The 14,030-nt window shown below is 42.9% G+C and overlaps 1 protein-coding gene across 1 annotated transcript; it reads left to right on the top strand.

Annotated features, from left to right (window-relative positions):
• Positions 1–3,543: 3,543 nt before the first annotated feature.
• LOC115733574 (F-box protein At5g03100-like) lies at positions 3,544–6,930 on the top strand. The gene is made up of 3 exons (XM_048275453.1): positions 3,544–3,720; positions 4,439–5,227; positions 6,713–6,930. Exons 1-3 carry the CDS (start codon positions 3,544–3,546, stop codon positions 6,842–6,844), a joined length of 1,098 nt encoding a protein of 365 aa, XP_048131410.1. The 3' UTR covers positions 6,845–6,930.
• The last annotated feature ends 7,100 nt before the right edge of the window (positions 6,931–14,030 follow it).

Genomic DNA, 14,030 nt, shown 5'->3' with positions numbered 1-14,030 from the left:
CATAAGCTCATCGACTTGCCGTTGTAGCTCTTCATGCTCCTTTGGACTCATTCGATAAGCTGCTCTGTTAGGATTAACAGCTCCCGAATCGAAATCAATACAACGCTGGATATCTCTAATGGGTGGAATTTCTTCCGGAACAACATCCGAAAATTCACGGAGTACAAGTGTTACCTGAGCAGGAACATCGTAATGTTCTTCGTTCTCCTATAACACCACAAGAGCATATGCCTCCATCGAATCCTCCAAAGCTTTATCGTCTTCAGATTTAGAGAGCAAGTTATTTCCTTCCCCAATAGATGGTTTAGGAATACTCTCCATTTTGGAAGGACCCAAGATGATCTTGACTCCGTCTTTCTCGAAAGCATGAGTATTTTTGTACCCATCATGCTTTGTTTTTCTATCGAATTGCCAAGGCCTCCTTCATGGGGACAACGTCACACCACACTTCATCGATATATTTCTTTCCAATGGAAAAATCAACGAGACATCGTTTATCGACTCGTACCTCGTTTTCCTTGCGAAGCCGGGAAAGCTTGTATGGTTGTGGGTGCTTCTCTGTTTTAAGGCGCAATTTGTCCACCATCGTTGTTGGCACAACATTTTCACAACTTCCTCCATCGATGACAACATCGCACACCTTTCCATGAGAGGTACATCGAGTATGAAAAATATTGTTACGAAGCCACGTACCGTCTCTGTCGGGAATAGCATTCAAGATTCGACGAAGGATTAGATACTCTCCTTGGTCGCCATAGATAATCTTATCTCCCTCCTCTAGTTCTTCATCGAAACTAGGGGAGTCTTCATGATTGTCTTCTTCAAGTTCTTCCTCCACCAGAGAGACAATCTTACGATTTGGACAATCAAAAGCAATATGTCCAGACCCTTGGCATTTGAAACATTTGACAGAATTGGCGCGATTGGAACTCGACGCTCCACTATTCTTCGACATAGGTTTCGCGGCGATAGCTTTTGATTTAGGAAGAGAAGAACTCTCCCATTTGGAATAGGTTTCTTTGTTCCGATATCGCGAACTTGCACGAACCTCTTTAAGTTGCCGTTCAACCTTACGAGCAAGTCGACAAACATCATTATAAGTCTAATAAGGCTGAAGTTGGACAACATTACCGATTTCATATCGAAGTTTGCCAAGGTACCGAGCAACAGTTTGCTCCTCCGCCTCGAAAACATCACAGAGCATCATAAGACGATTGAATTCCGCAGTATATTCCTCCACGGACAGGTCCTTTTGCTTCAAATTGTGGAATTGGAGGAAAGTATTTGGCAATAGTTCATCGGTAGGAACTTCTTCTTTAGTTCTTTTCGCATCTTCTCCCATGTGACGATACGACTTTTTCCATCACGAGATCTTTGCTTCTTCAAATGCTCCCACCAAATAGACGCGTGCTTTTTAAGCTTAATGGAGACGAGCTTTACCTTTTGATCATTCGGTGTGTCTTGATAGTCGAAAATCCTATCGACTATGTGTAGCCAATCTATGACTTCTTCGGGTTGAAGCTTCCCTTCGAATTCAGGAATACCAATCTTCACATATGAATCTCGATGAAATCCATGAGGATTTTGATGCTGACGTCGAGGAAGCCTCTCCTCACTGGAAGCATCACTTCGAGCACTAGCAAAGGGATTGACATCTTCTTCGTCAGAGGGAATACCATCTGAATCGTGACGTTGATCATCACGTTCCAGATGTTCGAAGCGTTGCAAACGCTCCTGCTATTACTACACTTGTCTCCTTAAATCATCCACCTCCACGTCTCGTAGGTCTCTCTGTCGAGCCGTCGGGGAATCAATGTTTGGTCCACGTCGAAGACGACCAGCCATTGAACCAAGGCTCTGATACCAACTTGACGCGGGGAGACAGCATAGAGAAGTAGGAGGTAACACAAGTGAGGAACTAAGGGATAGAATACTCGCCACCAGTGGGAATTCACCCAAAGGATAAGAGTAGAAACAAGAACTCCTTCTTGTTAACAAGCCAAAGGCTCAAATAAATTTATCATTTAACAAGTTTACCGTTCTCATTCATCGAAATGCCCTTATATAGGCGAGCATGGAACAACCCTCCAAGCTTGAGTAAATGAGGCTCCTCAAAAGACTCTTGGAAAATAGAAAACACAATTAAAGTCTAGGAACTAGAACTTAACTCTTAGGAAAGACGTGACACAATTTAATAAGACTTGGAAATCTAAAGATTACTCAACTACTCTTGAAAAGATAAGAAATTATTAATCCCCTTCCACGCCTTCAAGAATGCTTCGGCATCAACACGTCACACCGCCTCTGTCCTGCATCGTCCTTGTCATATTCATCTCCGTTCTTGTTATCCGATTGCTTATGGTCATCGTTCTTTTCATTTTCTTCCTCATCATCAACATCCTCGTCCTCATGACATGCTGCTTGCACGATCAATTGGCGATTCGGGCTACTGATGCCTAAGCTAATTGAGTGGTTTAAGCAACTTGCGGAGTTGGTTTCTATAACGGGCGATGGGTGGACAATAACTTTGTCGACCGTTGTAAGAGGTCGAGGAGCTGGAGTTTCAATATTAAAATTACTCAATTAGGTGATTTTTTTTTTATATTGTAGAGTAACTTAGTTATTAAACTTAAGTAACCAAGATGTTAACTTCCTAATTAATTCATGCGATTTTTATTATACTTGATAATTAATAATTTAGTACAAGAAATGTTAACAGTTAATAATTTTTATGATTACACTCATAATTAAATTTTTTTAATAAATTTGACAATAAAAGGTCGTAATAATTCTCGACTAACTTATAATCACAGGAAATTATAATATAGTTCTAATAATTACAGATTTTGATTATAATTAGATGCGAGTAAATTGTAAGTTACACATCAAATTTATAATTCAAAGAAACAATTTGATGATACTAGGATTTAATTATTATATAAATAAAATTGATTGAAAAGATTCTCAAGTTTGATGATGTCATTCTTAGATTGTCCTGTGAATCAGATAAATCTTTTTCATGTTATTTCAAATTTAGTTTATTTTCATGAGATCATTGTTTATCCCTTTCTATTTCATTTTTTTTTAATTATTTTGCAAATCAGAGGGGAATAACTGAGAGGAGCCAAAATTAGGAACTTTTAATCCTAAGCGTTTGAGGAGCGCCCCTTTATTAATGAAAAAAAAAGAAATTATTGAGCGAGGTAGCATATCATTTAAGTCCATTATTTAATATTTTTTCTCTAAGCATAAATAAATGTAATCCTCCATCTCTTTTTCATAAAATCTTGTAATTTGATTTCGCAATCAGATTATTTGTTTAGCCATACTTGCATAACAAAATCAAAAGAAAAAAAAATTCTGATAAAAAAATTTGAAGGATGTTTAAAAGGGATTAGGAAATCGGATCGAATAGAGAAAAAGATAGTTTCTAAATCGAATCTATAACTAATTGATCAAGTCAATTGATTTTTGAAGAAATTAGAAAAGATATCCTTGGAAAAATCGGGGGAACAGCTGTGGACACCCTAGGATTTCAAATCCATGGTGGCGCCCTCCGTCCACGGCGTTATCCGCCGCAAACCCTTCGGCGACCGGCGGAATTGCACCGAAGGGAGCCGACCTCCTCCGCCTTTGAGCGGTAGGGATCTCATCAGCGCCTTGCCAGACGCCGTGATCCACCACTTCTTCTCATTTCTGCCCATCCGAGACGTCGTCAAGGCCAGCGTCCTCTCCAAGCGTTGGCGGTCCACTTGGACCACCACCGCCCACCTCGTCTTCGATATCTATAAGAAGCAGTATTGTTGACATTCAATTGCTTTAGCTCATACTAGGAAATCCTCATGAGTCTCACCAATACCGCTTCTTAGACCGAACTAGCTTGGATCTCTTGTTAATGAATCGATTCGCGCAAAATCACGAAGATAATGAGAACCTTCAGATTTCTAAATTCGCACTCGATAAAGTTAGTACAGTCAGCAGTAGATCTAAGTGTACATGCCCCCATAAACTTAGACTTACCTTGGGATGAATTGTTCTACGTTATATTACTGCGTGTTGGCAGATCCGTTAGCAAACGCTAAGGAAATCGTGGCTATTTGGCGAATCGCGGTTTATTCGTATACTGCTGGGGTTCTGGTATTGGGACATATCCAGTTCTATTGTATGTAATGAGCATGCATCTTATAAAGTAAAAGAAAAAAAAAGGAATAAAAAGAAAATTGAAGTAGCGCATGCAGGAAAAAGGATAAGGAAGCTCGGGGGAGAACGTCCGCAGAAACCCTAGGATTTCAATTCCATGGCGGAGACCTCCGTGCACGGCGCCATCCACCGTGAATGCTCCGCTCATCCTCTGAGCGGTAGGGATCTCATCAGCGGCTTGCCCGACGCCATGATCCACAACATCTTCTCTTTTCTGCCCATCCACGACGTCGTCAAGACCAGCGTCCTCTCCAAGCGCTGGCGGCCCACTTGGACCAACACCACCGACCTTGTCTTCGATGGATTCGATGGATATTTTGAAGCCCCCCCTGGCAGTCCCTTGTTCTTCCCGTCCATTGTCGACAGCGTCCTGAGTCAGTGCACCTTCCCCACGGTGAAGAAATTCCACCTCACCCACTTCAACTACGATGAGGCCGACCGCCCCAAGATCGACCTATGGCTCCAGTTCGCGGTGCGGCGCTCTGTGGAGGATCTCCACTTGCGGCTGTCTAATTGGTCGTGGTCTTTTTATATTCTGCCGGAGTTCTTGTATTGCTTCAGCCGTTTGGTGCGCCTGGCCGTCGGCATGTGCTGTTTCTCGTTGGGTGCAACTATTAGGTGGCCTTGTCTTAAGGTCTTGTCGATCGAAGATGCCGAGTTGAGCGATGACTTCCTCAAGCGAATCTTCAGGGGATGTCCTGTTTTAGAGTCCCTTGCGTCGTCCAGATGCCGGGGCGTGAACAACATTATAATTGATTCATTATGTTTGAAAGAGTTGGTGCCCGTTGGCCTCGGTTTTGGTTCTTACGTGGAGAAACTTCGCGCCCCGCATTTGCTTTCCTTGCGCGTAATAGGAGTGAATCATGCTGGGTTCAGACTTGACGACGTGTCTTCTTTGGTGGAAGCCGAGTTAGATTTTTCCGTTGAAAGTTGGGATCCTAATTCCAAGGGCCGCGACTTGTTGAAGCATCTTCTTGAGAAGCTGCGTGGAGTTCCTACCATCACCACCGGCGGTTGGTGTTTGCAGGTACAACCTTTATAAGACAAACTCATGTTGAATGGGGTCTGTGATTGGCGGCATTCTAGATTTCATCAAGGGGATTCGTTGTGATCTCATGTCTAATTAATCATTGGCTGATAGGATGATTCATAAGTTTGTTGTTACGAACTCGGGAACCTTGGAGCTTTCTCCCCTCCATTTACATTTCAAGTAAATGGATATGGGATCTCACTCAATTAGGGACAATGAAAGCCACTAGGTTCTGCTAACTATTTTGGATGCTGCTCCACGACACATTGTCAAAATCTTTATTTTCACAACAACAAAAAAATCACAAAGAGATTATCTGAAAGAGTTACATTTTTTCTTTCCAATTCATTCCTCCAGTTTATAGAGGAAATACAATTATTTGGACATATGACTGAAGGGTCATGGACCTAGTCATCTTAGGTTGACAGAACTGGGTCATGCTCTCTTGTCACCTTAGGCCGCCATTCCATAGTAAATGCTACTACTTGGCTATTCGCTGATTGTTTTACAATGGCAGTAGAATGATTCACTTGGAGACTTCAGTCGATAAAAAGGTTCGCTGTCTCAGGTGACCAACTACATGAATTTTCAGACCTTTCAAAGATCACAAGTTCTACCTAGGAAGCATATGTAAACAGTCTCGATTCTTAAATACATTCCCTCGTTCATTGTTACCAGTGGTGTCCTCATCAGTCTTTTCCCGGCTGCAAGATGGGGTCAGAGGATATCGAATCTGGATGGACTGTAAATTTTTGTTATTCCTTAGTCATGTTGAACGGGAAAAAGAAACGTCAATTAACATCTTCTATTTTGCTTGCTTAATGTCCTTGGGTTCTGTCCCTCCTGGAGATGGATGGAGTGCTGTCCCCATTGTCACAATGTCAGAATCTGATACTGCATGCACCAGTTAATCAATGGGACCTTCTTGGGATAGCATACATGCTACGACGTTCACAGTGCCTGGAAAAATTAGTCATATACCTGACTTACTTCCCTATGGTATGTTCCTTTGCTATGGTAATTTCTATTCGCTTCTTGTGCTGACTTCTATTTTGCATTGATGTTTAAACAATGAGTTAAAACTTTAGAAGCACATAAAGAAGATCAATCTCTAGCTTTTATTTGTTCCAGCAATTGAAAATTGCCCAACCCTGTGAGTCGACCAGCGTTTGTGCAGGGCAACATTAAGCTGGTTGGTTCATGTCTTAAAGTAACTGCAGTGTTGGACTGGAGGTTCTTTTGCTGCCATGTAGTGTTCGAATCTTGAACTAAGAGTTCAGCGATGAGCACCTAGAAAGAGAACATGTTTATGTGTAGACGAGTTTGGGAGCTTATATTAAAGTAAAACTAACTAGCATCTGCAGAGGACTAATGGAAGTTGTTTGTTTGAAATTTTAGTGAGCCAATGAAGTTTTTTTCCCTCCTCCTGTGGTTCAGCTTCTAATGTGAAGTTTGTTTCTTGAATGGGGTATCTATGTGCAGTTTGAGCTTCGTCAAGAATCTGAAGAACGTTTCAACTTTGACGAAGAAGATTTTTTGTGCTCACGGAAGGGGAACATTGAATGTTTGGTGAAACATCTCAAAAGAGTTGAGATCGTCGGCATTGAAGCCTAGATTTGTGAGTCGAAACATTTGCTCACCCTAGTTAAGTTCCTTCTTGGGGATGCACTTGTGCTGGAGAAGTTGATTATCAAGGCTAAATTGCCGCCCACACCAGATGGACAAAAACGCCTTCAAGTGATCCAAAACGTGCTCAGCTATCAAAGAGCTTCCAAAAATGCTGAAATTGTCTTGGATTATCATTTCGAATAGGCGTCCTAAAAAAGGTACATGAAAATCCGGGTATCGAGTTGATCTCATGGCAAGGCATGTTGCCCCAGGCACAACACTGCTTATTCTTATTCGAACTATGACACTTTTTAGGTTTCTTAACATGTAACGTAATTTAAACTTTCTTTCGAGCTTAGTTCATATGTATTTATGAACCTCTTAAGGAAAGAGGTTAATGGTAGTGCTTTGGATTATCGACAAATGAAAGGGGTGTTTTGGTTGCAACATTGCTCAGCTTTCTCTCTGTCCGAAATTTATGAATAAGCGAATAACATTTTCAGGTGCGTTCGATTTCAAGGACACAAACTCGGAGTACTTCTTTGCTGCTCAGAAGAAGATAAAACTCGAATTTTAGCATCGACTTTTTTAATGGTTTAATTTGGTTCAAGTTGATTTTTTCTCGGCAAAGTAGTTTGCAATTGGAACGAAACATTATTTCGTGGTTCGGTTTGGTTCAACTTTTGGAAAAAAAGAAATAAACCGTGAAATCATTAGTCTTCTTTATATCTCTGTTACGTGGCATTTATTTTCGTTAATAATCACGGGATACTAAAGAATGAAAAGAGTTATGAGTTCACAGTGGCGGCGATGCTGTTGTAATGAGTCATGACTCGTGAGCTCGCCAAGCCGCATGGGGGACCATGGAGTTAGTCAAGTTCTCGGAGACGTGCTCTGGTTCTGGTGCAAGTTGGAGCTTAATGTCCGCATCGACCGACTCGCATGTTGGTGGACTTTGGAGGGGCAGGGCAAGAAGTTGGGCGAAAGATGATGGCAATAACTTGATTTTGATTTTTGAGTCGTTTGCTAGACAAACTTAAATTTAGAAGCGCCTATATGAATTTTTCAGATTATTGTCTGCTTTTAAAGGACGGTGAGAATAAAGAAGAAATCACCAAAATGACATGACAAACTTGATTATTTTCCAGATTATTTGAGACCGATGCACTAAGGGTGGGTTTGGTTCAACATTTCAAATAGGCTTTGAGGGAAACGCAAATGAATTTTGCTTAAGGGGCTTTGGGAGAATGCAAATAGCATTTCGTAGAAGCTCCTTTGGAAAATAACTTTGGGCCTACCTAGTGTTTGGCAAAACCAATTTGCAAAGTAGCTTTCTACCACATTTATTTAAAAAAAAAAAAAATTGCAAAAGGCCATGCAAAGATCCCCGCCGCCATGAAATGTAAATGGTGTTACATTACTTTGCAATTGTCAGTCTTTCCATCGCCGGCTGCTCCGGAATCTTCAATGTCAAAGGCATGTTGCGCTCGTGATTGATTGCTAGTGAGTGCCAACATGAGCATGAGCATCAGCAAGCTCCTGGTTGGAAAGGTGAATTTCCAATCCATTTCTGCCTGCCTTTTCACTTCTTTACCGTGTCTCAATTGTGACTGTGGGCTCATGCGGCCCAGGCAACGGCTGCAAGGCATCGTTCGACATTGGAATTTGAACTATATGAATTTATCGACTAGCTAAACTACTTAAAAACTTGATCACATCGGTTGTCATCGAAGTAGGCGGTCCAATCTCTAGTATAAACTTCAACTGGCATTCACCATCCAAATGAAAGGATGTCTCCCAAACGAAAATATTTTGCAGCTCCAAGCAGTTGAGTTTGTTTTGGTAGGCTATATGCTTAGTGTACTACCTATGACGAATAAACCAATGGGACTGTAAACGGAATTATTACAAGAAAAACTTTTTCCGTCGCGCACACATACCTTCAAATACGGCTTGAATCCCTCCCGAAAATGAAACGCCTCGTCCAGTCTGCTATCATCGATATCCTCGTCCACCAGCTAACTTGCTAGCTAAATTTTGAAATTAGCAAGGTTACAGTTAGATGCCATCAAATGACCTCGAGCTTGAAAGAAACATTTGAGAGAGAGAGAGAGAGAGAGAGAGAGAGAGAGAGAGAGAGAGAGAGAGAGAGAGAGAGAGAGAGACCAGAGCCATTGACTACTGTGGCCAATTGAGACCTAATCCCCTGGAAGTTGTGCTGCTGTCTGTTCTTCTCCCAGAGGATGCTTGCGCCTTCGGGAATCACAAAACGCAAATAGAGTCAAGCATATGAAGTTGTTCAACATATTAACACTCTTCTCAAAAGACAAAATGTAATGAGCTTTAGTGAATAGTCTCGTAGAAAGATTATAAACACACAGATACGCACCGCTTTTGCTGTGATAATGTAATCAGAATAAGCTTAATTCCTACATTTGTATTCAAAGTATCCAAATTGATCTCGATAATTCTTCACAGGGAGGACAAATGAGGAGTGGCTTTCTTAGACTTCACAGATGGACGCTTCAGCAAATTTTTATGTACCTAAAAGGACGTAACCGATGGCAGCCCTCTCCTCTGAACCGGAGAGGACCTTTTGGATTTTCCTCACACTCCTCCATCAGGTTAAAACAATCAGCCAGATAGGCACCTCGCCGTGCTGCAGCTGTGTTCATGTTGCAGATACAAGGGAAAACATAAGTAAATAACTCAAGCGCATCATCCAAGAAAAGCTTTTGATCATGACTTGAGTTGTTCCTATACTGTGGTCGGAAGATTTTTCATCCGAGAATCCACCCGGGAAAGAGCCGTGGTAAATTCTGCAAAATCTAATTCGATTGATTCCTTCTCAACATCCCCCTTCCATTCCTTCAACATATCAACAATGTCTCCCAATTTCTTGTTCTTCAGGTATAGCTCCACCTTAGGGTCTCTTTCACGGATGTCAATAATGACCTCACGAGCTTCTTTTGCAGTCAGCGTCCCCGAATTGTCCTTACCTACGTTACTAAATATAGCCGCGATAGCTTCCCGAGAACAAACAGCCAAACAAATTGTCACACCATCCTAGATGGAGTCGGTCTGCATTTCTTAGTGTACAGAGAAATATGCCATGACCAGTAGTTAGCTGATTAGCATGTTTTGTGAAGGCCCTCTCTTGTGAGTGAACGTATTCGGGTTCTCTAAACTCCAATAAAATCTTCAATTTCTGACCCCGCAATAATACCAGGACATAGCCTTTTTCAATAATTTCCTAGAGCAACCTTTTAGCGACTCAACCGAGAAAGCCAAAACAGATGAGTGCAAATTGTTCGGCACCCAGATTGATTGAATTTTTGTGGAGCACACTGAAGTAGATGCTGAATAGCAAGTGCTGAAATCTGAACACAAAACTGACAGAAAATGTGGTGGTTATCTTTTCATAATGAAATTTGAGGCACTGCAAACTGGCTTTAGCCACCATGTACTGTCACAAGACAACTTGGACTCCCGTCAAGATATTTTTGCATTAGTGAAAGGCCGCCTGGAAAGTGGTTGTTTACACTCTAGAGAAGCGATAACTCTATCGTTCAGAACAATGTTTTTTCAATGGAGACAAAAATTGTGACATGTCAACTTTAACATTTAAGTTCCAAGTAGATTGACAAGTAAAAAGCTCTAAGAATGAAAGGAAAGAAGCCACAAGGACACGAGAGAAATGTATTATTAAAGAGCTATACGGGAACTTTACCATGACTTTTCGCTAATCGCTTGTGGCACAATCACCGCATAAAGGCTCTCACATTTCTCAACACGAAACCATTCATCAATCGCTAGAATGCCTGTTATCCTGTTTCACTAAGATGTCAATCCAAAACAATTGATTCACACAAGAATACAAGTTTATGCTTAGCTTAAATGTAATAGACTAGAAGTGAAGAAATAGTCGGATGACATATGTCACGTCCCGATTCTCGAGCTTGCAACTTACCTACCAAAACACCCTTAGGTCACGAAGGATAGCATCCTAGGCACACTTTCGACCTATACACTTTCGGCGCATGCGGAAACGTGAACTCTCCCAAACGTTCAAACACACAAGGATAGCAACGTAGAAAATAAGCACAACAGTCAATCGGGCAAAAGACATTTCATTTCCATAATAAGAATAGATGATCCTTAACCTTACAGAGCTATCGACTAATATATACAACCCCATGCTTCGAGACAGCTATCTAGGACCTCAAAAAGATACATGATCGAGTAAGGTTAAACTCTCATCTACTTCAAAATCTCACATCACCCTTGCCTTAGCATCAACATGGCTCCAAAAAGGAAACAGCTCCACACCTAGGCTCTAGAGACCTAACTAGAAGTGGGTTCTACCTCCATGTTAGACTCGGTGTCCACTATCTCCCCATCAAGTGCATCAAAGTCCATCGGGTGCCAAGCAAGGGCATAAACGGCCAGCTTAGGCAGCCCTTCAAACCCATGGAGCTGGCCGAAGAGACCATCCCCATCATGTAAATACCAGGCATTGTCATGACGTGGTGCTCCCAAACATGCTCCATGCCTACAACCAGATAAGACGTTATATTAAACGACGGGTCCGATGGAATCCTCGAATCGACAAGCCTCTCCATCACTTGGGACCCGAAAGGTTAAATAATGGGGTGAGAATGATCTCAGTGAGTCAACACTTAAGCCCGGCTAGGGCGTTGATTCGCTTCGAGCATTCTACCAAACAATCACATCATCGCGGAACGTATATCTCAACCACATGTAAGCTTACCCGCCAGGAAGCCACACATAATGCGATGCGGACATGACGCGATAGTTAATTAAATCAATTCATTGGCAAAGCATTACATTACTTGCATGCACAGGACACCACACGTAGTCCATTTATTATTAGAAACGATCATTAAGTCCAAGACACTAGTCGGTTGGTGCTTTCCTGGCGGGACTAAGCATCGTCCCTTACTTCCGACGATGGCTTTTGATAGTCTATGTGACTCCGTTCGATCAATTAGAAGACAATGATTATCAATACAACACGGAACTAACAGTAATCGTTATGAGGGCTTTGGTCCTCACAAGCTGTGATCGGCAAACGAGCAGCCAAAAGATAATGACTAATGCACATTCAACAATCAGAAGACAATAATTGTCGGGACCAACCAATCAGAAGATAATGATTGTTGGGATTCCCAATTACGTGACCACTCAAGCAATTCGACTTCCAGCTAGTTTTTTTCTCAAATTTAGTCGAATGTTTATACACGCATGCTCAAGACTTACCCCAAAGCCATTTTCATGCTAAACCATGCAATTTGATCCCACACGCGGTCTCATGAATGCACAATTAATTCAACTGACATTTCAAGCAATTCGAGGCGATTAGCCCCCAAAACAATCATCCATAACCATCCCCAATCGATCAAGACATTCAATCAACCAATTCAAGAGACGATTAATCGATCTCGCCACACAATCCGATTCCCATCGATAGCCAATCATACACTTGTCTCTAACCTATTGCTCGCTCGCGATCAATTAATCACAATCAATCAATTTTAATCATTAACTAGCCACAAACGACCTAGTTAATCAACTAACTTAACTAATTACGGTCATTTACCCTAAACCAAGTCTCAAACTAATCCGATCGTAATTAAACTATCTAAACACCCTAACGAGCTAATTAATCTAATTCCGAACGCAATTAGCGTCATAACCGAGAGTTAAGGGATAACTCACTCGTCCGATAAGGTCGAGCACGATAACGATGATTTGCGGCGATGTCGATCCTCGGTGGACTCTTGGCTCCCTCACGATTCCCGGCTCCTCGGGCTCCCGCTCTCGGCTTGGGTGGTCGGGTGAGGCGGCGACACTTCGAAACAACGGTATTGGTTCGAGAAAGGCTATTGGCAGCTTCCGGCTACCGGAACGGTAGTGGCTAGCAGCAGGGTAAAGTGAAACAGAACAGGGGAGGTGTCGGGAACAGGTGGTGTTGGGGGCTGACCGAGGGGTCTCGGGCGACGGGGGGGTCTCCCGGGTAGCCGAGAAAAGCGGCGGCAGTGGCGGCGGACGGCCAGAGACGACGGAGCGGAGCTGGGCAAAACCGGAGCGCGAAACAGGAGGTATCGGGTCAGAATTGGGGAGGCCATTCCGAGGGTGTTTCGGGGCTCCACAAGTGTCGAACGGCCACCGAAGGCTTCAAACGATGGAAGGTCGAGGATGGCGGCTGGGGTGGTCGGTGAGCGGTGAATCTAGAGGGAGGAGGTCGGGACAGGTGCGACCCGAGATGAAGCGAAAATTGGGTGTGAAATAGGCGAAGGTTTCATCGGCTTCGGTGGTGGTGGGATTCGCGGTTGCTCTAGGCTCCAAGACCAAGGGAGAGCAATGGCGTGGTGCGGGGTGGCTGGAGGACCGAGCACGAATGCTCGAGGTGGCTGGTGGCGGCCCGAGGTACGACCCGAAGTAAGTCGCAACAGCTACAGAGTAGAGCTCGGTTCGCGGGGCTGCTCAACGGCCCAACAGTGGCTGAGGCAGTAGCGGAGTGACGGCGAGACGTGGTTGAGGGCAAGTGTAAGGTTTCGAGGGTAGTAGTCGAGCAAACAATAAGAGGAAGAGGGAGGAGGAGTGTTCGGGTGGAAGGAAGAAGGTGTTGCGCGTGAGCGAGGAGGGCGGATGAGAGAGAGAGAGAGAGAGAGAGAGAGAGAGAGAGAGAGAGAGTAGTGGATGTGGTTAGGTTGACTTGATTAACCTTGGTGTGATTGGTGGAAGTTGACAAGAGGTATGGCTCACTTGAATTCAAAACTCATCTTCTTGTGCATAATTGGAGGGCATTTTTGTCAAATCACAATTCGGTACTAAACGGACATTTGGCGAGTTGGACAAAGGGTAATTTGGTCTTTTCACAGGCCAGGTTCAGTTAGGGTTAGATTCTAGCGCGAGGATTTAAATCCTAAATCGAGGTGACCGAGATTTTCGAAACCTAACCTAATCTGACCAACGTATCGGGAATCGTCCAATAATCGTCACTTACGTCCTTACGATCCAAAATCTCAAACAGACTAAAGTTCAATTTTTAATCTTTTTATTGAATTTAGACACTTTACGTAAGTCAAATTTTCAGGGTGTCACAACTCTCCCCACCTTAGGAAATTTCCTCCCCGAAATTATACCACCACAGCTCCTCAAAAGGATA

This window comes from Rhodamnia argentea, chromosome 3 (genome assembly GCF_020921035.1).
Source record: "Rhodamnia argentea isolate NSW1041297 chromosome 3, ASM2092103v1, whole genome shotgun sequence".
NCBI lineage: Eukaryota > Viridiplantae > Streptophyta > Magnoliopsida > Myrtales > Myrtaceae > Rhodamnia > Rhodamnia argentea.
Note: the sequence above shows the minus strand (reverse complement) of the source record. Positions and strands in the feature narration are given on the sequence as shown.

What these genes read in the sequence shown, in the direction of transcription:
- LOC115733574 (XM_048275453.1), top strand. Translation starts at nt 3,544, where the DNA reads ATGGTGGCGCCCTCCGTCCACGGCGTTATCCGCCGCAAACCCTTCGGC. An exon ending in CCATCCGAGACGTCGTCAAG is followed by an intron (nt 3,721 to 4,438) that starts GCCAGCGTCCTC and finishes GACGTCGTCAAG; the next exon opens with ACCAGCGTCCTCTCCAAGCG. An exon ending in CCGGCGGTTGGTGTTTGCAG is followed by an intron (nt 5,228 to 6,712) that starts GTACAACCTTTA and finishes ATCTATGTGCAG; the next exon opens with TTTGAGCTTCGTCAAGAATC.